Raw genomic sequence first — 25,777 nt, forward strand, 5'->3', positions numbered from 1 at the left:
TAAATTATCAGGTAAGAGACCGTGTAATAATGATGCACTAAATGAATTAGATAGAATGAGGAATATTCGGTAGGCATTTTCATTAAATACTAAAAACTAGAAAATAAAAAATCGGTAAAAAAACTTTTAAGTTAAACGGTTTTATCTTATGTGCACTGAAAACTAGAAAATAAAAAAATAGTTACTTACCTGTCAACCTACGTAGGTGGTCTTGGTCATATTAGACTAAAATAAAAACGTGGGGCCCATTAACTGTTGCTGTAGTACTTTCTTCTAGAGGACATTGCTCCCGCAAAATTGATGAATCTATTTGATCGTGACAAAATAAAATCCAAAATCTCAGGTCCTAGACCACGATAAGCAAAACTAGATACTCATAACGAAATCGATAGTTTAAATTGCTCATAAGTTACTGAAATTTCGGAGGGCAGAGGGTCAGAAGCCAGTAAGTCTGATACCAGTCTTAGCAAGGGATATTGGGTTGCCCGGGTAACTGGGTTGAGGAGGTCAGAACGGCAGTTGCTCCTTGTAAAACACTGTACTCAGCTGCATCAGGTAAGACTGGAAGCCGACCTCAACATAGTTGGGACAAGGCGAGGCAGATGAAGTTACTAAAACGTTTAGTCCAAAATAAAAACGTTCCCTATAACTTTATCCAGATTAAGTAATTAAAGTACTCACAGCCAGGAAATTCGTTTCTTATTATTATAGCACAATAAGTACTGTAGGTGTGTTCTGACCCTACACTCACAAAGTAATGAAGTACTCGCGAACGATGAGCCATTATTTATGAGCGTAACTAACGGTACTTGAAATATTGACAAAAAAAAGTTCATTACACGAAAGAAGTCATTCGTGAAATGGACTTTACGTACAAAATATTGCACAGATCTGAATCTGAAATTTCGGTGCAGACCTTGAGTTTACCATTAAAGAAAAAAGTCCACATCGATCCAGAATGAGCTTCCGAAGATATTCGAAGTCAAAGGTCCAGGAAAAGAAAATATACGACTCCATTATTTAAGGACGACCCCATTCCTTCGACCTTCTCCTCCACGACGTTTTTGATAAAATCGTCGTAAGGTATTTTTCCAAATTTTACCTCTTCCGTTCTCTATATTATGCAGTAGTTGTCTCTTAGTAGATCATCAGATGGAAGGAGCTTCACCGACAAGAGCTGGGCTCTTAAATTATTAAAGGTACTAAGTATTATTTAAGGTTTATCTAAAAGACGTACTATTTACTTTTTTTTATTTTCCATGCTTATTAACGATTCAAGTCAAGCTGTGTGAATAACCTGTTTAATATGCCTATTTGAATGAAATTAAATTAAGAAACAACAATGGCCCGGTCTAAGTCAAGTTCACTATTCGAATTCAGTCAATCAATTATTATTCATTTGTCATCATTAATTACCTGCATGAATTTTGTAGTTACAATGTGCGTATAATCTATAAAAATGGTACTCAGTTGAGGTAAGACAGATAGTCGCTCCATGTAAACCACTGGTGCTCTGTTTTAAGGAAAAGTCTATGAAAATGATAAAAGAAAGAATGTAGGTATACAGAACTCTAAGCTTACCTTCCGCCGAAACAAAATAATGCCATTAGAATATTAAGTGACAGTGAGTGTGAAAAGGTCGTGGTGGCCTGATGTGCAAAGAACAAACCTCTCGAGTATGAGGGCGCGGGTTCAATTCCAGGTCAGGCAAGTATCAATGTAACTTTTCTAACTTGTGAGTTACTTTCTAGTTTGTATGTACTTTCTTAGTATAACTTAGACACCAATTACTGTGTTTCGGATGGCACGTTAAACTGTAGGTCCCGGCTGTCATTGAACATCCTTGGCAGTCCTTACGGGTAGTCAGAAGCCTGTAAGTCTGACACCAGTCTAACCAAGGGGTATTGGGTTGCCCGGGTGACTGGGTTGAGGGGGTCAGATAGGACAGTCGTTCCTTGTAAAGCCCTGATACTTAGCTAAGTCCGGTTAGACTGGAAGCCGACCCCAACATAGTTGGAAAAAAGGCCCGGAGGATGAGAATATTAAGTGAATGCACAAAGACATAGATTTTTTGCAAGTGGGATGCATGGTTACATCTATCTTTGTCATTGCCTTAAAGCTTGTCAACAGTTTTTTCATAACTTATGTTGATATAAAGTTCTGATAAAACACAGTATATGATCCCAAACAAGGGCCAGCTTTATTCCATTGCAGTTTTTCCTCGGTTCTGCGCCTCGTCTCCGATCAGGTTCAAATCTGCACGTATTGGGTTTCGCTCGATTTCTCTCGAAACTACAAATTCCATCTAGACCATCGAAATTACATCTAGTCCTAATGACAAAAAAAATCACATTCATGTAGCTTAGTGAAAATCTCTTGTTTAAGAAGTCGATTAAGAATATAAAATTGTGCTCTAGATTCGCTTTTCTCACCCCACATTTTACTGTGTGTAGTCACACTTCTTTCACTGTACATAGCTCTTATGTACTCACGTATGTACTCCCTTATATATTTCCTTAGATACTCCCCCTATGTACTCCCTTATACACTTCACTTTGTGCATATTTATGTACTTTATAGTCCCCCTGTGGTACCAGAAGACGAAAATGACCGACTCAAGGTTAGTGTTCACCCATAACTGTAACTACTACATCGTGTTACGTTTTATTAATTGTATCGAAACTTAGGAGGTAGGTAAGGTAAGGTAGGTAAGATTTAATTATTCTGTTACAGCCTTTTTATCGTCCCACTGCTGGGCACAGGCCTCCTCTCACACGGAGAAGGATTGAGCATTAGATTAATGATGAGGTAAGATTTAATTATATTCATCAAAAACGAACATTTGATAGATACATAAGTTTATTTTCATGTAAAAGCAATGAACATTCACTTGATATCAGTTAGATAACATTTTTCGGAGAGCAGAACCATCACAGTTATAATGACGTACCCATGATTAAATGTTGAAACAAGTACAAAAAGAATAAATGTGAAATTACATATATCAATTACATAAAAATTACTTAACGGACGGACCGTCAAGAGACATGAAGGAATCAGCATTAAGAAGGTATGTATCACAAATGTTCTTATCGTCGAAATGTTGCAGTATGTCGGGGTGCAGGTATCTGTTGATGACGGCGGCGCACTGCAAGTCTGCGGTGGCGTGTGCTAGTGGTGAGGTTAGCTGGTGCACTCGCAGCGGGCGCTCCGAGTGCTGCTGCAGCGCGCGCGCGGGCGGCTGTGGGCGCGCGGCGGCGGCGCGCAGCAGCACCAGGCGCGAGCGCAGCGCCCGCACGCGCGGCACGTGGGCGCGCGCGCGCTGGATGCGCGACAGCGCCGTCTCCAGCAGCGCGCGCGCGTACTGCGCCGAGTGCGGCACGCGCCCCAGCAGAGTGCGCACGCACAACTCCACCTTCTGCGCCCACGTGCGAGCTGCCTGCAGCCCGCCCAGCCCGCGAGCGTCGCCGCCCGCCATCAGAGTGAACATGTGCCGCGCCACTGCGTTCTGCAGCTCCTCTTCGCTTGCAAACTCCGACAACTGCTCGTCCAACTCCACCTTGAGCTCGTCTGGTGCGAATCCGATGCAATATAATGTGCCCGTCAAACCTGTAATACATGTTTATTAAGGGTCCCCCCTTTATGGCAGAACTTTTTATGGCATAATCTTATTTTGCATACCAACAGTTGGCATAACCTTCATTTCGCAGAAAATCGTGTGGCATACACTCATTTCGCATAATTTAAAAACGCATAATTTTGGCAAGCAGAATCATCTTTAGGCATAAATTTCATATTCATAATACTTAAATAGTAGAAACATCATTTAGCAGAAAGTTGTCAGTCAGAATTTCAAGCATGCAGAATGCAAGCTGGCATGCAGTATGGAAGTAAGCATGCAACATGGAGCAAGCATGGCTTCTGTCACGGCTCCGGCGCTGCGGGGCTCCGGCGGTACCATGCGAGCTTATCGTCGCAGATGGTTTTCACGCTCACCACCGCAGCTTCGGCTTACTGGCCGGCGAGCCGGCCAGCCTCAGCCGCGTCGGCAAGCGTTAAAACTACCTGCGCCTCAGCTCGCAGGCCGCCTCGCCCCTCCGCGCCTACGCGGTTTTGAATTGCACTCTAGGGGTAGGGCAGACAAGACTACGTGGTGTCGGTTTTGCAGCGATTCGTTTTCGTAACTAGCTTCAATTTTTAATACAATGTTTTTTAATTGAAGGTTATAAATGACAATTTGCTAAATAAATTGAATCTAAATTAAATTCTTCCATCTTCATAGTACGCCAAATGAGATTATACCAAATAATAGTTTCTCAAAATATACATTATGCGAAACGAAATAATGCGAAACTCTAACTATGCCAAAAGCAATTATGCGAAATAAAATTCTGCCATCTTAAAAGTATGCAACTGTAAATTCGGGCATATAAATATTCGGTGAAACAATAATTATGCTAAATATTTTTTATGCCTTAAAAACATTCGTTGAAAAAAAATTATGCCAAGTGTGTTATGCCAAATAAAATTCGGCCAAATAAAATTCTGCCAGATAGAAGGAACCCGTTTATTACTACTCCATTTGATTAGTCAAATTATACTGTAAGAAAATTGGTCTGATCTCTTACCTCGGTCTTCCAAAAGAGCCACCATCTCCAATGCTACGGCGATTCCTGTTTCATAGCCTAAGAGGTAGAAGTTATTTTTCAATCCTGTCTTCTTCAAGAACACCTAAAACGAAATCTTTGTTTTAAAAAGTGTCTGTACATTACGACAACTTAACTTTTCTGATCTGCTAGGAGGGTTACTTACGTCAACGAATCGTTTAGCAGTTTCCTGTACAGTTTCGTTAGGGCGGTCGAGCCCCGGCTGCAGTACAATGGCGGGCAGCTTGAGGCGCTCGCACAGCAGCCGGAACCGCTCGTGATGTCCCTCCATGCCCGGCACTATGCACAGGTAGGTTTGGGATGCGTCGAATTCATCGTCTCTCTGTAAAACATCAATCAAACAATAGCATTAAGGAAAGAATGTGAAGATAGATCTTTCTGAAGTGATTCGTGATTACGAACGTAGAACGTAGAACTCCACCATAAAATGGTCTTAGGTATAACAATAGGATGAATAATTACCATTGAAGAATTGTTGACAAGGCTGGGCAAACAAACGAAGTCTGTTGTTGCGACAAGTTCATCTGCGTCCACATAAGTGAAGAAGGTAGACAAGCCCTTTTCATCTTTGAATTCTGGTTTGGTGATTGAACTTTCTATTTGTTGTATCCTTGAACGAAAATTGAATATCTTAAAGTCAATTCTGCAATGACCACATGTGAACTACGGTAGAACTATGAGCCCAAAATGGTTTAAAATTAAAGCTAATTGTTAAAAAGAAGAAATTTAAAATGCTCCGAAATTACTAAACCGTGGTTTCGTGTGAAACCGCGGCAATTATATAGCGAGAGATATACTTACGTATCAACAGTTAAGGAGGGAATTTCGGTTTCGTCGAACACAATATTATATGTTAATTTCAAAAATTGAGATATTTTTTGAACGTTGTCATCTAATACACCCAATTCCTCCAAAGTTGTATTCTTATCCGGCGTCTCTTTGAAAGTTATCCCTGTAAACATGTTTGTTTTTGTGTTAATATTTATCTAACATAGTAGATAGGCGTGCTCGGGACTGTATGTATAGTGAGATTGTGGATTCTTTGACAATGGCGTCGAGGCAGACGTGGGAAGGCAAGCAGCCTCGAGGGGTTAAGCGAGTGGCGGGCTGGAATAGGCATGTACGGGGAGCTCATGGAGAGGCTCGGTCTAGGTATCAAATTTGGTTGCTTCACAACAAGCCCAAATCTGGGAGAATATGGGAGGAAATGAGGTCTAGTCAAAAAATCTTTAGAAGTAGACTTAAGTGGTGTCAAAACCATCAAGACCAGATTAAGATGGACATAATACCCTCACACAAAGACAGTAAAAACTTTTCTCAGTTTTGGAAGGCCACCAAAAAGCTGAAGGCTGGGCCGGAGCCGCCCTGTGAGCGTGGGGGAATGTAGTTCGCCTCAAGATATTGCTAATATGTTAAGAGAGCGTTTTATGGTGTCTTCTCAGCTGGGGCCGGCTAAGGGGGGAATCGTTGATGAGATCAGTCGTGATTATGAACCGGTTCGTTTCACGGCTAAGGAGGTAAGGAGACAAATATTAAGTATGGTCGGGGGAAAGTCTCCTGGTCACGACGGTCTCAGCATCGAGCACCTCAAACATGCCGGGGTTCATCTACCCAGAGTACTAGCAACATTTTACTCGCTTTGTGTTAGCCACTCGTACCTACCGTCCGATATGTTGCGAACTGTAGTGGTACCAATAGTTAAAAATAAAACAGGGGATGTATTGGATAAGGCGAACTACAGACCAATATCATTGGCCACTGTCATGGCTAAGGTGTTGGACCGTCTGCTTGATAGACAGCTGGATAAGTGGATCACGTTGCATGATGCACAGTTTGGGTTCCGGCCTGGACTCTCTACTGAGAGCGCTATTCTTTGTCTGAAGCATCATCATCATCATCATCATCAGCCTATCGCAGTCCACTGCTGGACATAGGCCTCTCCAAGTGCACGCCACTGAGATCTATTTTCGGCTTCTCGCATCCAGCTCCTGCCAGCCGTCTTGCGCAAGTCATCACTCCAAGTCGCAAGTCTTGACCTCGACACATTCAGACGATGAAGTGGAGGATATGTTTGATGATATATCAAGGGCCCTCCACTTCACTACAAAGACCCATTACACCGTTGTCATGGGGGACTTTAACGCTAAAGTGGGAGTACAGATTTGCGGCGAATCGGCAGTAGGATCCCATGGATTTGGAAGCAGGAATCATAGGGGGCAAATGCTCGTCAACTTCCTCGAACGCGAGGGGCTCTTTTTGATGAACTCCTTTTTCAAAAAGCAGCCCCAAAGGAAGTGGACGTGGCAAAGCCCCGGCACTATGACTAAAAATGAGATTGACTTCATCATGACGAACAAGAAGCACATATTCAGAGACGTCTCCGTGATCAATAGGTTTAATACCGGGAGCGATCACCGACTTGTCCGAGGCTCTCTGAATATCAACTTCAAGGCCGAACGTTTCCGTCTGATGAAGGCCAGGCTCCGACCAACACTGCTCCAAACCATGACAGGATCTGAAACGTTCCAGTCAAATCTGGAGAACCGATTTGCCGCCGTGGAAACCACAACAGACGTTAACCAAAACCATGAATATGTGGTTCGGATCCTCAGGGAGGAAGGTTCGCGATTCTGTAACATGCAGCGTAAGGGCAAGAAATCAAAGCTTTCGGAAGAGACATTAGGGCTTATGAAGAAACGACGTGAAAACCCGCCTGTCACTTCGTCAGCTAAGCGGGCTCTAAACCAAGAGATCAACAAGCACGTACGACGCGACCTCCGGTGCTCCAATACTCTTGCCATTGAAAGAGCAATTGAGCTGAATCGGGGGTCAAAGGTGTTCGTACAATCTCTTGGAAGAAGCCACTTGACGAAGCTGACCACAACAAGTGGAGAAGTCGTTTCTTCGGTGCCGGCAGTCCTTTCGGAAGTGGAAAATTTCTATGGCCGGTTATACGCATCGCATGCATCTCGACCTGATCCCGGAAATGAGGATTCTAGAGCCACATTAACACGCCATTTCACCGAAGACCTGCCAGAAGTCAGCAGTGGCGAAATCGAGATCGCTCTGAGACAGCTCAAAAATGGAAAAGCCCCTGGCGGGGATGGCATTACAACAGAGCTTTTAAAAGCAGGAGGTAAGCCCGTACTGGGGGAGCTCCAGAAGCTTTTTAATGCCGTCCTGTTTGAAGGGAGAACTCCAGAGGCGTGGAGTAGGAGTGTTGTCGTCCTGTTCTTCAAAAAGGGAGACAAAACCCAGTTGAAGAACTATCGACCCATTTCCCTCCTAAGCCACGTATATAAGCTGTTCTCAAGAGTGATCACGAACCGACTTGCGCGAAGACTCGACGAATTCCAACCACCGGAGCAGGCTGGGTTTCGGAGCGGATACGGCACCATAGACCACATCCACACAGTGCGGCAGATTATACAGAAGACCGAAGAGTATAATCAGCCCCTGTGTCTAGCATTTGTGGACTATGAGAAGGCCTTTGACTCGGTTGAAATCTGGTCTGTTCTGGAGTCCCTGCAGCGTTGTCAAGTAGATTGGCGATACATCCAAGTGATGAGATGTCTTTACGAAGCCGCTACAATGTCCGTCCAAGTACAGAATCAGCAAACAAGGCCCATACCGTTGCATCGAGGAGTGAGACAAGGGGATGTTATTTCCCCGAAACTGTTCACTAATGCAATGGAGGATATGTTCAAGACGCTGAACTGGAAAGGACGCGCCATCAACATCAATGGCGAACACATCTCTCACTTGAGATTTGCTGACGATATCGTCATCATGGCGGAAACGCTGCAGGACCTACAACAGATGCTGAACGACCTGGCTGAATCTTCTCTACGCATCGGCCTACGGATGAACTTGGACAAAACCAAGGTCATGTTCAATGAACATGTTCTACCGGAACCGATTGCGATACACGGCGCCGTTCTGGAAGTTGTTCGGAAATATGTATACCTCGGGCAGACATTCCAGTTAGGTAGAAACAACTTTGAGGACGAGGTGAATAGGAGAATTCAGTTGGGTTGGGCTGCATTTGGGAAGCTACGTCGAGTCCTAACATCGTCGATCCCACAGTGCCTAAAGACAAAAGTCTTCAATCAGTGCGTCCTACCTGTCATGACTTACGGAGCCGAAACGTGGACACTGACGGTACGGCTGGTCCACAAGTTCAAAGTCGCTCAGCGGGCTATGGAAAGAGCTATGCTCGGCGTTTCTCTGAGGGATCGCATCAGAAATGAGGTAATCCGTCAGAGAACCAAGGTCGTCGACATAGCCTACCGAATCAGCAAGCTGAAGTGGCAGTGGGCTGGCCATATTAGCCGAAGAACCGATAACCGTTGGGGTAAACGAGTTCTAGAGTGGAGACCACGCCTCGGCAAACGTAGTGTAGGACGTCCTCAGGCACGGTGGAGTGATGACTTGCGGTGGAGTGATGTGTCTGGTCAAGGTCGCAAGTCTGAAGCAGACGGTCCAATACTATAAGGATAGGAATACTCCGGTATATGCTTGCTTCCTTGACCTCTCGAAGGCGTTCGACCTGGTGTCATATGATATACTTTGGGAGAAGGTCAGGGAAGCGGGCGTACCATCGGAGTTGACGAGCCTGTTCCAGTATTGGTACTCGAACCAATGTAATCAGGTGCGTTGGGGTAGCACTCTCTCTGAGCCGTACAGGTTGGAGTGCGGGGTGAGGCAGGGGGGGTTAACCTCGCCTAAGCTCTTCAACCTGTATGTGAATGAGTTGATCGTCGAGCTCAGCAGTAAACATGTCGGGTGCAAGATTGATGGCACTAGTGTCAATAACATTAGCTATGCTGATGACATGGTGCTGCTGGGTCCGACGGCTGGCTCAATCAGAGAGATGCTGCATACGTGCGAGAGGTATGCAGCCACTCACGGCCTGCAATATAATGCTGGTAAAAGTGAATACTTGATCTTTGAGGCCCCTGGGAGGTGTGTGACGTACGAACCTGTAATCTGTCTAAAGGGGAGACCACTCAATAGGGTTAACATCTTTAAATATCTAGGTCACTATCTGACCGTGGACCTCAAGGATCAAGTAGACATTGAACGTGAACACAGGGCTCTAGCAGTTAGATGCAACATGTTGGCTCAGAGATTTGCTCGTTGTAGCAGAGGAGTTAAGATCACTTCGTTCAAAGCTTTTTGTCGAACACGGGCGGTCTGTGGGTTAACTGTACGCGGAAGGCTCTAGACGCCCTGCGGGTACAGTATAATAATGGTTTCAGGGTGCTGTTGGGGCTGCCTAGATACTGCAGTGCGTCGGGCATGTTCGCTGAAGCACGGGTGGATGATTTCTATGCGCTCATGAGGAAGAAGGCTGCCTCGTTGCTAAGCAGATCTAGGTCCAGCGCTAACAGCATCCTATAAGTCTTGGCCGACAAGCATGACGCTCCGGTGCTTAGGCATTGGATCGAGTTGCTTGTTAGGCAGACACTAATGGCCTTACTACAAAAACTTAAAACCCTGTTTTACTCTTGTCTAAAAAAATTTTGGCTGCAAAATGAACCATATGTCAACGTCATAATTTGACATTTTTTTAGACAAGGCTTAAACTGACGTTAAAAAGTTTTTGTGGTAACACGGTTAGCTTTTAGGTATTACTAACCCTTAGTCGATAAGTTATAGTTGATAAGATACTAACAATTGGACCATTGTAGTCATCTAAAATAAACGCATTATTATTATAGTAGTTTCCATTCATTCATTACTATTTTCCATCGTCGTACGTCCTATATAACAAGTAGCACTTTCCTAAGCCTACATAGACCTAGGATAGTGATACTTATTTTTACTTTTAAAATTACACAAAACATTATCTTAATGATTTCTATCATAAACGCTGAAGTTAATTCTGGGATTATAATTTTACCTGCGAGGGCGGAAATTTTTTGTAAGAGTGAAGTTTGATGTTCAGGAACGGTGCTCGCAAGAAGCACGTGCTGTATGCCACGCAGAGCTTTCTCGGTCAGGTCAACCGCACCTCGGTACAATACGACCTCGTTGTTAGATTCCTGTGAAAATAATTCTTCATTCAATGGCCATCCAATTTGCCATTCTTCATTAAAGAAAAATAAAAATCCATGAGTTGGTTTTCATCAATTTTTTGCAGAATCAACTACAGGTCTGCATTGTGGTAAGATAATAAGTAAAAGTTTAAAAGCATCAGATTGCTTGTCTCTGAGGTCGGTGATGAATCTCGGCCCACCACATCACTCAACACATCACACACTACCTAAGAGTGAATCATGTGAGAGGAAAGGGGAGGCCTGTGTCCAGCAGTGGGACGATAATAAGGCTGTGACGAGGACGACGAGGACGAATCATGTGAATGTAATGTAGGTACTCACGAGGTTTATTTCAGGCAACGATAACATTGTTGCAGGCAAGCTGTTATGTATTCGACGAAGGATCACGTCTTTTGCAATAGTATTTGTACCAGTATTCAATATTGCAAAGTATCTGTCAAAATAAGAAATCATCATGTCAGCAATTTCATAAAACCAACAATAGGGAAATACCTATATGAAGAATTAAGAACAAAGCAAAGTTGTAGACAAAAGCTCTTATTAGTCTACTGGCAAATACTAGTTTAATGCTCAATTAAAGGCAATGGGCATTAAAAGTACAGTACAGTTTATTACAATAAATAAACACTATTCTTAATCAAAAGTCATAAAATATTATGGAGTTGGATACTCACTTGATATCTCTAGATAACTTCCTCGATACTAAGTCCAAAGTGTTGAGTTTAGTTTCGTCAATGTGTTGCTGATTGTCTGCCAGCGTGACGTAAATTCCTTCCACTGGGCCGAGGCGCTGCGCGTTACTGACCACTGCGGAGATGTCCGACTCCTTTGATAACTCGTTCGACATTACTTCCACTTTCACACCTAACTTTTGCCACGATCTGGGATCACATCAAAGAGGATATTAGTATTCATATATCGTCTTAGTAATAAAGAAAAAGTCAAATATAAAGTCAGAGTAAGGTTTCATATATTACCGAATTTTCAACTGTATGTAGCTAGTTGAAGGACTCTTAAGGTGTACACAAAGCTTTTTAGCTCCTCGTTGTACGAGTCTGTCGCCTAGCAGCAAGCCAAATGTTTCATCGTTGCTTATTATAAGATGACAACCATCAGCAGAGCACTTCAATCTGAAAAAAAAGAAGATACTTTAGTTTGAAGTCTTTTTAAATATACATAAATGTATTTAGAAAATAATCAATTCAGTTGATGACGTTTGATAACACGTTGGCACCAAATACCTGGGTTGAGCCGTCAGAGTGTCATCGTGCATCCTAAGCAGCACTCTGCCGCGGTGCCGGCTACCGTCTTGTAGATAGAACGCGCGCGCGGCGTCGTGCGACGAGTACGTCACGCGCGACAGCGGACGCACGTAGCCCGCACGGATTCCCTCACTTATCATGCGCTGCAAAGCCTGGGTGAAAGACAATTATATTTTAAATATAATTTGCCAAGCCTTGCCCTGCTAAAAACAACTGTGTGGTGTACATACATTGCGTTCACTGCTATTTTCACTGTCAAATATGGTTGAAAAATCAACAGTAGTATAAGCTCTTTCCTTAGTGAGGTGGAACATTCCGAAGTCGAAGTCTTCCTCTTGATTATGTAGTTGTGAAATATCCAAAAATACTCCATCGAAACCACCACAGCAGAGTGTAGACTGTGAATAGAAGAGTTTTTTTTATTTAATGCTCAAAAGACGATTAATACACAATCAAATGTTTTAAAAACATACTTTCTTCAACTCTCCTTTTAATGAGCTTATAACAATTTCACATCCCCTCCCCTCTGTGGCATTTAGGATCATGTCTCGGAAACTATGGTCACGAGAATTGCCGATGTTTTCAGCTGGAAACAAATAATTCACCGTAAAGTTATAAAATCAACGCACGCAAAATCTCGGCAGGACTTTCGACACAATTCTCATTTGCACCCTATTAGTAAAACAAGAAGTAAGATAGGCGTCAGAAGACTTCAACTCAAACTGTTGGAGAGCTATTTGAGAAACGGATTTAAGACCGTGAAAACAAGCAGTCACGCCAGAAACAAGCAACAAGTTTCTTACGGTGTGCCACAGGGCACAATTGTGGGTCCTACGCCATTTCTCACTGTCTTAAATAACTTGTGCTGTCTCAACATTCCAATTAAAGGGCCGTGTCATTTGTAGATGAAACTTTAGAGAAGATAATAAGTTGTACCTTTCAATCCTGGGAACAGTTTGAGTAGGAATCGTTTCTTCTTTATATCACTAACGGTAGTGTATACTTGGCAGCCGTGAGCCAGTACGATTGACAAGACAGCTTGACCTAAGGTCCCGGCTCCTCCGTGCACCAACACAGTTGTATGGGGTTCCAGCTTCTTGTACAGCTTGATGGCCTAGAACACATCAAGAACGAGATTAAGTTTTACGTAGGCAAGTATGGTAAGAGGTATGTTATGTTAACATTGGTATCTACCAATGTTTCTACACAACGGTTCCATTGTATGCAAAGAATACGCAATCTTCTTTTGACTTTTCTAAGTTTGTATGTACTTTCTAAGTATATCTTAGACACCATTGACTGTGTTTCGGATGGCACGTTAAACTGTAGGGCCCGGCTGTCATTGAACATCCTTGGCAGTCGTTACGGGTAGTCAGAAGCCAGTAAGTCTGACACCAGTCTAACCAAGGGGTATCAGGTTGCCCGGGTAACTGGGTTAAGGAGGTCAGATAGGCAGTCGCTTGTTGTAAAGCACTGGTACTCAGCTGAATCCGGTTAGACTGGAAGCCGACCCCAACATGATTGGGAAAAGGCTCGGAGGAAGTTCTTTTTTAATACTATTGCATAACTTGATTAGGGATTGGAAGGACTTGGTGTGTTGTACTCACGAGACAGTAGAAGGCGTGCGCGTAGGCGAGCGGCACGGTGGCGGCGTCCTCGAGGCTCCAGTGTACCGGCACGGGCCACAGCAGCTGCGACTGCGCGCGCACCACGCTGCTGGCCGCGCCGCCACGGACCAGGCCCATCACGCGAGCACCACTGGTCATAGGGAAATTCTAATTATTCTTTTACTTATTTTGGAGCTACCTAATTTACTGTGTCTACCTAATCCATGTATACCTACACCATACATGTTGTATGTATGGTGTAGGTATACATGGAAAGGGCCTTGCTACAATTTTCTGTAAGTTATAACATTTTCATGAGTATTACCTGAGTATTATGTACAGGTAGTGAATGGTGTTCATCAAAGATGTCTGTGGAGGATGGGGAACAAAGTAAAACAGCTAAAATAACAACTCTCAAGTCCATGAGGATCCAGTGTGATTATAAATTACCTTTCCGTGGTCCCACTGAAATCCATTCCGTAGTCGTTTATAACGTTTTGTCCAAATGACAAGGCTCCGCTTGCCTTCTTGGTGTCATTATAACTAATACCAGCGTAGTGAACCTGAAAGAATATTTTTTTGTAACAGCTGAAAATTGCTCAGTCAATCTTCAAGTCAATTTAACTTGGTTATAAAGTTATTTAAACGAAGAAATACCTTGACTTTAACTCCCGGATCGTTATTCTCTGGTGCTTCGACCCATTCGAGTGAATCAAAATCACCGAACTGGTTGCATTGTAAAGTCACATTGCTTACAGGCGTAGAATCGACCAAAGAGGTATAGTACTCCCCTCCCCATTGGTTCTAAAACATACAAACAAATGAGTCAAGAGGTGGCAAGCGTTTTCATTTTAAATAGTCATAATTTTTTCAGGACCATTTAGAAAAATGAGCTTTAATTTGAGCCGGAAACTTGCAGGCATTGTTCAATCTTCGCGATTAGATGTCAACTCGTTTATGAATATTGCAGCTACATCGTATTAACGAATGCTGTGGTGTTATATCAAAGTTTCTTGATACTATAAATAAAGAAGGCTCTAGATATATAAAGATTGCAGTTCAAAATTCTTACATTATTCACAACATTATATGCCAGTTCTACATCTGGTACGTCGCTGCAATAGAAGCTATCGATGCTCTCTTTGCCGACCATGATCAGCTGGATCTTGTTACCGTTGTCTTGTTTACGCCAACCGCTCACAAGTTCTTTGAGTCCTGACAGTGAGGGGTACGGCGCTATGATCAACAGGCGATGTCCCGCGGACAGGTTATTGCGTGTTGAGATAAGGTACGAGATGTCGGCTTGGGATCGCACTGTGGTGGTGGTTGTGGCGACAGGCGTGGCAGCTCCCCAGCGGCTCAGCTGCAGCTGCGACTGCTGCTTCTTGCCGTCGCGAACTATTCTGTGCGCGGAGACCACGCGGTACAGAGACGAGGGCCGCGCGCGACCTCCGAACGTGTCCTCCTCGCTCACTATGAATTGGTCGCGTTGCAAAGTACGATGCAGTAACTGACACAACTGTGAAAATAATTTGGGAAAAGCCCATAAAGTTATGCTCTTTGGTTTTTCATAATAATTATGTGCTTTTCATAGCACAGTATAAAAATTTTATACAATGTATATGTATAACAGAATTCGCTTTAATTCATATTTTGAAAATCATACATCAAAGTCATGTTTTGATTTTTACTTACTTCATCATCAGTTGATAGGTTTTGTACGAGCAAAAGATCAACATCTTTCAGTTCCAAGTTTGCTTGTTTCTTTATTGCTGAAGCTCGGCTTATTTCGGAGTATTTAATGTTGAGGCTAGAAATGTTCTTCAGAGCATTATCAATTTCGATGAATATAGACTCATTTGATGGTTCGTTAACTATTCCAACTACGTTGAGATTTGTTTTATTCAAATTTTCAGCCACAATTTGCAGGTGAACTTCAAGAGAAGATGACGCCTGCAACAACACAAAGTAATAGTTAGTTATATCTTATTTCTTTCATTATAGCCTACCAACCTCTATGGTTTACAGATACTTACATCTATTTCTGTTTTGAAAGGTATAAAATTCAGAGACTTTAGAACCATTTCTTTATTTTTCAAGAGAGGCAGTTTTTCATATTTTATGTTATGTATTATGACTCCTCCGCACCTGTAAACAAGTGAGCATGTTAAGACGTTGTTTGGAGAAAATGAAATGCCTAATTTCAAGATCTATTCTTACTTCGTATTATAGTACTGATCAGAGACATCAGCTTTTAACGAAACTTTGAAGTCCGAAACAGCAGACTCTTTCACACATTTAGCATGACGATCAACATCGATGGAGATGCTCCTGATGTGCGTGGGCAGCGTGACGGCGCGGTGCGGCTGGCGCAGCATGTTGAGCTGCAGCAAGCCGTCGAGGAACGTCACCCAGTTGTCGCGCCACGCCAGCGCCGCCGCGCTCAGCGCGCTGTCACACCCCTCCATGCTGCGGAACTCACCGCTGTGCGAGAACACAATGCAAGTCATTTAGTTTTGTCTTTCTTTTAGTTTCAATGAGACCAAGAGCTCATAATAAATAATTTATAAAATCAATTATTTATATTATATTACCTGTACGAGTAATCTCTTTCACTCAATAAACGATAAATATCATCTTGTGTGAGCTCTACATTTAATGTGGTATCGCTGTCATAATTTGGTTTTGATTTTTCAGTATCAAATATTTTTATACCACCACTGATGACTCGAGAGCCTTCATTCAAAACCTGTGAAGGAATATTATTTAATTTTAACAAAAGTTATTATTTTATAACAAAAGTTTGGATAACTTGGTAGGATGTATTGTTGATACCTCAAACCTGCCAGTTCCTCTCTGGAGGGACAGGTTCAGACGAAGCTGTCGCTGGTCGTGTAATATCGGTTGCGAGATCAGATGCAGGTCAGTGAACTCCACCGACAGCTGCTTCTTCGGCTTACCGGCAGTCATACAGAACACATCCCACACCAACACCAGAGTAGCCGCATACGGAAATAACGTTTGCCCTGTGGATGGATGCATTTAGAGCCCCCGCAGACCACAGACTTTTTATCGGCCGATAGTTTGGTCGGGCTCTTAATCAGTACGCAGATGTAAGCAAGTGCGCACACTGTGGCGATTTGGTATCGGCCGATAAACAAGTTTGATGGGCTTCCCGATTCAATTCAAACTAAACTGTCGGCAAACTATCGGCCAACCGTATAATCAGTATTGGCTCCCTACCACACGCGCACACATAACGATTTTTTAGTCGGCGGACTAAGCCGATAGTTCAGTTAGCTCCGAGCTTTGACAGCGAATGGTCGGTCGCGCGTGTTTTGTAAAATGGCGTCGCCCAATTCTCAGTCACTTATTTCGGAATCTTCGATCGTAACTTTGATCGAGGAAGTCGAAAAACGCCCTGCACTTTAATAATCGAGTAATTTGGAATGCATAGTGTAAAATTTTCCATTTAATAATCTATCACTAAAGGTATGATGCACCCAATACTCTCGGGCTCTCTTTTTAATTTTCCTTCTCCGGTGTATGAGAGTATTGCTCTCATACACCGGAGAAGGATGCAATAACATAACATTTCTATGCAATGTTTTATTAATTTTCATTGTGCGGTGCGACCACTCTTTTCACCAGTTGGTTAGAAACTAGCAAATAGTCGGCAGACTGTTGGATAGTTTGCGCACTCATCACCGACTAAACTGTTTAGTTGGCTCGGTGTGCGTACTAGCAGGCTAACCCGACTAAACTATCGGCCGATAAAAAGTCTGTGGTCTGCGGGGGCTTTTATCATTATGATACTTTTCATAAACGGGTTTAGAGCTTCTGAATTCGTCTTATGTATATAATTAGCTGGTTCTGAATTCAACAGCAGTACATATTAAACTATCCAACTTAGGCTAGCTACATGTGCTCAGCTCATATCTGCTGAGTCTAGTACAACCAGAATTCGACCCAAACATAGTAAGGGTAAGAGCAATAACAGTTGAGGGACCTAAAGTAAAGACGTACAGTGCTCACTTACCTCGCATTACGTGTCCTTGCAAGTAAGCATTGTCAAGATCCTGCAGGGAAGTTACGTAATTGCAAGTGGCGGCAGTTTTCCTGTTGGCTGTGTTGTAGAAAGGTAGAGGCCTACAAGAAAACAATATAATACAAAACTCACATTTTTGATTGCACGTCACAATAAGGATCATGCAAAAAAATGGTTGAATGGGAATAATGTTGTAGTCATGCCTTGGTATATTCCATTCACTCTCGGATTTATTCTTCTCATTAAGCATAATGCTAGGTGGTTTAAGAATTACAATTAAATTGCTCACCATTTCTCACCATGAGCCCATTTGACGAGGTGAGATAAGAATGGTGTTCCCGTGGACACGGGCAGCTCAACTTTTGGATACAGAACATGAACTTTAGGATTGTATCCTTCCATAAACAATCTGAAAACAGAAAACGATTTTTTAATTATGTATAGAGGTACAAAGGATCACATGACTCGTTTTCAGGTTTCATGTTAAAATAAAGGCTGATTTACATTGAGTCAGTAACTGACGTCAGTGTAGGCGCCGAAAACTGACGCGTGCTATTTACACGAAGTCAGTGTAGTGTCAGTGTTTCGTCAGTAGTACTGTACTGACTTCAAATCAATTTACACGATGGCAGTGCCGGGTCAGCACTGACTTGTCAGTGGACTGACGTCAGTTACTGACTCAATGTAAATCAGCCATAAGTGTTAATGTGATTTACATGTAGCATGTAGGTAACACAACGATATCATCTCTGCAATGGTCACTCATACAGATCAGGTCATCCACCTAAATGCGTACTACTACTACTACTTACTTCCCTGCCGATTTCGGCTATGGTGACTGCTTTCAGTTATCATTGAGAGAAGAGCTAGGATGATCAGCTCTTCTATGCGCCCTTTGATGGCTGCAGTACCCTATTTTATGTGTAAACGTGCGCGAGCATTGGCTGCACGTTAGGATACCGTCCACGTAGTTATAATGAATGGCTGCTGGTGTTTTAGCCTTAAGAGCATCACACTTCGCATCCAGTGCGGATTTCCTTTGCTCTTCGAAACCCTAACTCGAAGACCTAAATGCGTAATAATAATGTCGCCTTATCGCCTCTATGGCGACGTTAGCTCAATAGTTTACTCACTTGCCAATAGCTTCGAGTACTAAGAAGGCGTTATCGTCGTGCTTCCTCCTGGTGAGCGCGATGTTCTTGCAGCTCGGAAGCGAGCGCTTGAGGATGGCCTGCAGCAGCCCGTGCGGCGCCACCTCCACCAGCACCGCGTTGTTGGGAATCAGTCGGGATGTCTCCTCGAACAACACCGGGCTCTGCAAGAAAGTGGCTCATAAATGGGTCTTCCATTCCTTCAAAATTATAGTATTCCAAAATTCGAGCGAAACATAGCACGACCCATTAGCACAAAAAATTGAGTTTTAATTAGCCCCCATGGATTAACATATTTCAATAGTGTAATCATAATCACAGACTGCTTTACTCACAAGCAAGTTGTTGGTATGATATTCAGCAGAACAGAGCTTCGCTTGCGGTTCATCCCACCTCTCCTCTGGAACTGACGTCGATAGCCAGCGCTCGCTGCGAGGCTTCGGATCCTTGATCACCTTGGATAAGTACTTGAGTAATTGAGGACCTACATAACAAAAAATTAAGTCTTAATAATCCATCGTTATAGTCGTTGTACTATTTTTAAAAGTATCTTCAGATAGAAGTACATTTTTGCACTATGAATACTCACCAGCATCAGCAATGTAACGTGAGTGATAGGCAATGTTAGAGCATGGAACTTCTTTAGCGAAAATTCCCTTTTCAGTCAACTCCGCGACAAACTCGCGCATCTTGTCAGCGGGTCCCGAAATAGTGCTGGACTCAGGTCCATTGTGACAAGCTACTTGGATTTCAGGAGGACACATCGGAGCGATCTACAAATAAAACAGTTACACTTAGTCGCAATTATTACATAGTCAATGTTCAAATTCTATGATTGCAAAATAATTTTAGGGTTCACATTATTTCTAAAGGTAGAAAATGGACCTGAATGGAAATTAGATAATATTACCTGTTCGTATCCCAGACCGATGGCAGCCATGGAGCCGCGTATGAAGGGGGTCTCGAGCGAAACCAGGCCGCGGCTGTACGCAGACAGTATCATCTCCTCCGCCGTCAGACAGCCGTCGGCGTACGAGCATCCCAGCTCACCCACGCTGTGACCTGGTTACATAGGAATGACAATATAAGAAAGGCTCATTACTAAGCTATAGTACGTTCTAAGGAATGTTAGTTCGCACCAATAATTCCATCAGGAACAAGTCCAACTGCTCGGAGAATATCAGTAAGACCAATCTGAATGGCAGCTATTCCCACGAAAGAATGTAAAATGTTGTCAAAGGTCTTTTCATCTGATGATGTTATAATGTCAACAATATTGATTCCTTTGGGCTCAAGTACTTTTCGGCATCTGAAATTATAGTAAAGTTGGTTGAAAAGCGAGGTGTTTGTGTAAGTAGCCTATAAATATTTTTGACATATTTTCTGTACCGTTCTATTGCAGCAGCAAAAATGGGTATGCGCATGAGTTGCGCACCCATACCGGTCCACTGAGAGCCCATACCGCTGTACACGAACCACAACGGCTTGAGAGCGTCGTCGAAATACTCAGCCTTCTCACTCAGGCTAACGGTTTTGTTTTCTTCGTCAGTCTCTGAAAAATATGGAATTAAAGCGTTAATATTATATTATTATGACATTATAAATCCTTATGATTGATAAATATAAAGCACTTTTACGTTACAACTGCGTTTCGTATTGTCAGATTTATTTTTGATCGATCCCAAGTTCAAAGATAAGGAATTAATAATCTAAATATGCTGTTAAGATGTATTTACTCAGAATAACGAATCCTCTGCCCAAGTGTCCCGAAGTGTTTGATTGATGTGCATTGTGGAACAGCCTCAACTGCTCGGGGTCTATGGGGTTCGCCTTCAAATTGTCCAGAATATGCTTCACAGCGACGTCGTGTCTCGCTGATACAGTCACCAAGTGTGGTATGTTTGTCTTGTAACGATCGAGGTCCTGCAAAACCAAATGACTGTCGTTTATTATATCATTCTCTTGTTTTTTAGGTGATGTTCTTTTCACTTTATTCACCTTAGGTTTGTAGTGCCCATGTAGTAGTACGTGTGAGTTGACTCCTGCGACTGACATGCCATTGACAGCGACATAGCTGCGCTTGAACTTCTCGTGATCAGTGACCACGCGCATGCGCCCCTCACGCAGCGCCGCTACGTCCTGACGCGGACTATCGCAGTGCAGGTTGGCGGCTAGCACACCGTGGTGGTACCCCAGCAGGACCTGCAAGACAGGAAAAATTTTGATTAAATCAAAAACCCTTAAAAATGTCTACCTTATTTTGGATGTAATTTTGGATAAAACTGTAAAGATTTTGGTACCTGTCAATTACAGTGTTTCAATTGCTTTTAAGTAATTACCTTTGTGATGGCGGTAATACCAGCGGCAGCTTCATTGTAACCGACGTTGGACATAACGCTGCCCACCAGCAGGGGATCTTTTCTGTCCTTGCAGAACACTTCTTCGATGGCTTGTAACTCCATTTTATCAACCTCTGGTAAAGCTGTTGAATAAAATCACATATATATCACTGCTTTTATGCAATCTTTATTTTCTGTAGTGAGTAGTTATGAGGATGCCAGATGGTTCAAATGATGATCGACTTAGTATGCCGATTAAGAGATCAATACAGTTTTATTAGGATATTGTAAGGAAACCTCAATCCGCGACTCCAACTCTATTGATGTGACCAGTTTTATGTGAAAATATATATTATTATAATTACTAACCGCAGCCGAAAGCTTCGATATATTCGATAGCTTGCGCGGGTACTTTAGCTTCTTCGTAGAACGTTTTGATGAAGTTGATGGTTTTGCTAATGTCTCTGTAGAATCCGTATCTAGGCCCTGTCTCTCCGGCCAACAGACCCGTGTACTCTGACTTGACGTGCAATACATCGGCATAAATCCTGCATGAAGTGACAGAAAATAATGTAGTTTTTGGTCCTGGCAATGCTCTTTAAAACAAATTATTAGAAAAAGGGAGCAAAAAGATAATTTGTTCACTAGTTTCATTACTCCCACATAAAGGTAAAAATATTCCCATACCTTAAAGCGTCCTTGGCTTTTTGCAGAAATAGCACATTGATCGCTTCAGACTTAGTGCAGCCATCAGCCTTCTCGTCAAACGATTTAGTTTTTCCATCCTCACATAGTTTAATGATTCTGAAATAAGAATAAAATGAGCACTTAATTGTATGATCTGTAATAGCCCCGATCTCAAAACTTTTCGGGTCGACGCAATATATGTTCCATTTCTCTCAGTTAGCTGTCATTTATTATTACCCTTAGTATTCATGTCATGTATTCTGTTCTTGTTCCATCCACATTCATACTGAGAACACTCTTCATGGCATGCCTTCAATTCTTTCTCACCATTACCTTCCATAGTGCACCGAGGACTGCGGATGCAGACACAAGAAAGCGCCGCCGACGATAGCAGCCTCGCACTCGCCGCGACTGATGGCGAGGTAGGCTTGCTCCAGTGCCGCGGTGGAACTGCAGCACGCCTCGTCGATAGACATGGATGGACCCTTCGCGTTCAACCAGTATGAGATACGGTTCGCGAACATCGTTTTGCTGCACCTGATTGGCAAACGAAAGCAAATCAAATTAGCCAACCTGTTCCATTTTTGTTGCCTTTAAAAGGCCTACGACGGAACACGACGGTTTTTAGTCAGTAAGAGTCTGACACTCCCTCGCCGCTGCTAACCGACATCAAGAGGGGTCATTTGATGATTTTTGACGTCGTTAAAAAAAGGGGAGGAACCCAAAAAACCCTCTGTGAGAATAAAAAATACATCTGTTTTGAAATGGGGATGGTTTGTAGTTATTATTATTTTTTTACTTACCCAGCTATACCAAAGCCAGATCTAGAAGAAGCTTCGTAAAAACAAGCCTTTTCAGTTTCAGAGAAACATGATCCGATGTAGACGCCGATCTTCTTGCCGGAAAGCTCATCAGGATTGACTCCTGAAAAACGAAATTGATATCATAGAAATAAATCTTTTTGTAATAAAAAAAAGGAACAATCATGAGAATCTTGTGGTTTTAAGGATTTTAGTGATTGGAATGTGTCTCTAACATTTGAGGGGTCTAGCCCGGCATGAATGAGAATGTATGTATGTCTTGCTAAAAAATGGAAACAGATCACTTCGTTCTGTGTATACGTTTAAAAGAATTATATGCCACAGTAACTGGTAGACAGCTGGAAGTAATCAACATTTTAATTGTATTGCTGTTTGTAAAGCACGAAAATTTCATGTAGGCGTAGACGCGGGTTCACAATCTGCTGTTCAACGCACTCTTGGACGCTGTGCCTGACTGCGATGTTTTGCCGACGATCTGGCCACTGACCACTGACTTTTTTTGTTGATAATTAAATAAATAAATAAGAAAATGAGTTAAATCATATTATAGTTTTTGACATTCTTCTATTTTTAGGCTGAAATCCAAATGAGAATTCCAGTGAAAACTTTGCAATTTAAATTACTACACGGTTGTCAAAAACAAGCACGTACAGTGATGATCACGTTTTTAAATAAATTAAGCTTTCTAATTCGGTAAAAATACTTTGCGAGATCGTCGACCATTTTAGTTTCAGTAATGACTTGCCTAACTTGTAATTATCACAACGGTATGTGTACTGCCTATGTGTAATACTCAGGTAAAACTGATTCTACAAGTTTCTCTTATTATTTTTGGTAAGTATAATATCACGAAGAGATGACGTTTGTGAATTTGTGAGCTTATAAGGTCTTTATTTACTGAACCAACGCTGAAAAATATTTTTCACTTCAGTAGCTTAAAATCACAATGAGACAAAGCTATCCTGATCTGAATCTGGCTACATTTGCCTCACTGGTAGAAGTGGTAGACTTGAAGAAAAACAAAAGACGCTCAGCGGGAATACTATTTTGTTCTCGCTGCTGAAAAGTTTCTCGCGTTAACTTGCTCAGGATTCTTTTTTAGAATCACTCGCTATCACGCTCGCTACGTTCGTGATTCAAACAGAATCTTCCGCTCTCTCGGGATTTAAAATCTGCACTCGCAGCAAACAACAACTTTGCTGACTTGTAACGCAAAAAAAAATACCAATACAAAGTTATTATCACACATAATGAGGTCACAAAGCATGCTTAGCGAGTGATTTGGACCTATTTTATTGTTCTCTAAGTGAATTTACAAAACATGCATTGTTCATTATTTGTTACAAATAGATTAATTTATAATTAAGCGTGTAATGGTAAATGTATGTAAATGAATGAATAAGTTAATTATATCCTGCTACATGAAGTGATTACTTCTGGACGCAGTTGAAACCGTTGTTTTTAAACTAACCAGCATCGTATATAGCCTGGTATGACTGCTCGAGCACCTTGCGGGCCATAGGGTCCATGCAGTTGGCGAGCCGGTAGTGCACCTTGAAGAATTGCGCGTCGAAGTAGCTCAGCCCCGGCACTGACCCCGAGTGCTGCACCACCTCTGGGTGGTTAAATTTAAAGCGAAGTCCTTTTTCTGTGACGGGATTTACCTACGGCACACAAAATATTGAAGATCAGTATTAAAATAAACTTGTTACTGTGACATAAAGTTAGTCTGGAGAAGTTTTAGGGATATCAAATAGAGCTTCAAAGTTTATAACACCAGATGAGTTAACTTTGAATTTCTTCTTCTTACTCCTGCCATGTTCCCATTTGAATTTGAAACTCTCATAAAAGGCAGATAGGTGAATGAAATGACAATGATTAATGACCTAAAATCGCAGTCATCTGGCAAGTTATCACGATGACTCTTTTACGTAAGCATTTGCGCAGACACAAATGCACTCCCTATTTATTCAGTCTTGTAGTCCGATGGAACGGCAATCCGAGACGATCGGGAACAGCAGGCGCCACAGGACCACGGAGGAAGGAAAGATCAGATGCCATAAGGCAAGTAGGTCAGGAGCCGCTTTCTGGGCCAAATACGAATAGTGGGCGTAACTAAAAGGATCATTTATGAGGGAACTAACGAGACATTTGGGTTCCTTGAGACATCTCTCGAAGATTGGTTTTAATTCATTGGTGATTTGGTTTTAAAAAACATGTTGCAATATCAGATTAAAATATTTGCAAACAGCAGACTAGCTTTAAAAGTAACTTCAGGCTGAGACTCTTTCATCTATAATAGATTTCGAGATTTTCTAAGGTCTTAAAAAGATATTTCACTTACCTTGTTATACAGGATTTCGTCGAAGTCCTTCACGTGTTCTGAATCCGGGTACAGTCCTGACATGCCACTGATGACTATCCTCTCTCCACTTGACACTGAGGAGGCCAGTACCTCCTGAGGCACGCTCTCTTGCGGTGACGGCGCCATTCTTCTTAGCCGTTTGGGTTATCTATATCTGAATACAAAGTTTCACTGTACAATATTTTTAATTACACTGTGACACACTGGTTATGGTGATTGCAAAATCCCCAATTGACTTAACGCGACGATTTCTTATAACAACAGACGTTTTAAATAAAACTGTTTCTTTCCAATATAAATGAACCACGAGTACTAAATACTTAGGATTTAATAAATATTAGGACTCATTTTTATGCTACAAACTTACAATATTAGGCGATATAAAAATACTTTACAAAAACCCCGAATTGCAATCTATTTGCGCAACCGGCTGGTATTATGTTTTTGTGCTCACCGTTTAAATTGAAACTGAAGCTATTTACTAATCAACGAAATGATAAATTCAAACGGTTGAGTTACCTACATGTGCGTAACTGTTTAATGTTATGGAGTATTTATAAAGTGTTTTTTATGATAATTAGGGTCAAACTTGTACTAGATATGTAATTTTAAGTTGACGAAGTAAAGGGTGTACAAAACGTGTTTACTTGTTGAACTACAAGTAGGAACCATTTGAAACGAGCAAGGTTTATTTATAGCATAGGCGTAGATATGATATATAGTTATACTTAAAGGTCGCCGGAAAACGCTCGATGCAGGTCGCCTCCA

The 25,777-nt window shown here is 42.2% G+C and overlaps 1 protein-coding gene across 1 annotated transcript; it reads right to left on the reverse strand.

Moving 5' to 3' along the window:
* Positions 1-2,841: 2,841 nt before the first annotated feature.
* Positions 2,842-25,130, reverse strand: LOC124639713 (fatty acid synthase-like). Its single transcript, XM_047177174.1, has 39 exons — positions 24,989-25,130; positions 24,116-24,308; positions 22,627-22,747; positions 22,157-22,360; positions 21,824-21,940; positions 21,506-21,684; positions 21,137-21,279; positions 20,796-20,999; positions 20,534-20,720; positions 20,187-20,349; positions 19,937-20,106; positions 19,708-19,859; positions 19,387-19,570; positions 19,133-19,281; positions 18,780-18,961; positions 17,936-18,055; positions 17,638-17,747; positions 16,434-16,624; positions 16,193-16,347; positions 15,819-16,082; positions 15,635-15,746; positions 15,294-15,551; positions 14,671-15,117; positions 14,256-14,402; positions 14,049-14,161; positions 13,599-13,749; positions 12,928-13,105; positions 12,465-12,577; positions 12,222-12,389; positions 11,971-12,143; positions 11,707-11,859; positions 11,404-11,610; positions 11,051-11,162; positions 10,573-10,714; positions 5,469-5,619; positions 5,130-5,277; positions 4,813-4,989; positions 4,629-4,731; positions 2,842-3,609 (listed from the first exon to the last, which is right to left on the reverse strand). The coding sequence occupies exons 1-39, from the start codon at positions 25,049-25,051 to the stop codon at positions 3,020-3,022; spliced, it is 6,894 nt and encodes a 2,297-aa protein (XP_047033130.1). The 5' UTR covers positions 25,052-25,130; the 3' UTR covers positions 2,842-3,019.
* Positions 25,131-25,777: the final 647 nt, after the last annotated feature.

The sequence above is a fragment of the Helicoverpa zea genome, chromosome 19 (assembly GCF_022581195.2).
Source record: "Helicoverpa zea isolate HzStark_Cry1AcR chromosome 19, ilHelZeax1.1, whole genome shotgun sequence".
NCBI lineage: Eukaryota > Metazoa > Arthropoda > Insecta > Lepidoptera > Noctuidae > Helicoverpa > Helicoverpa zea.

Excerpts from the sequence above, each read along its gene's own strand:
- LOC124639713 (XM_047177174.1), bottom strand. The coding sequence starts at position 25,051 with ATGTCAGGACTGTACCCGGATTCAGAACACGTGAAGGACTTCGACGAA. Across the intron at positions 20,721-20,795 it reads ATGGGCACTACAAACCTAAG|GACCTCGATCGTTACAAGAC; the intron begins GTGAATAAAGTG and ends TTGGTTTTGCAG. Across the intron at positions 18,962-19,132 it reads ATCATACCAACAACTTGCTT|AGCCCGGTGTTGTTCGAGGA; the intron begins GTGAGTAAAGCA and ends ACTTTCTTGCAG.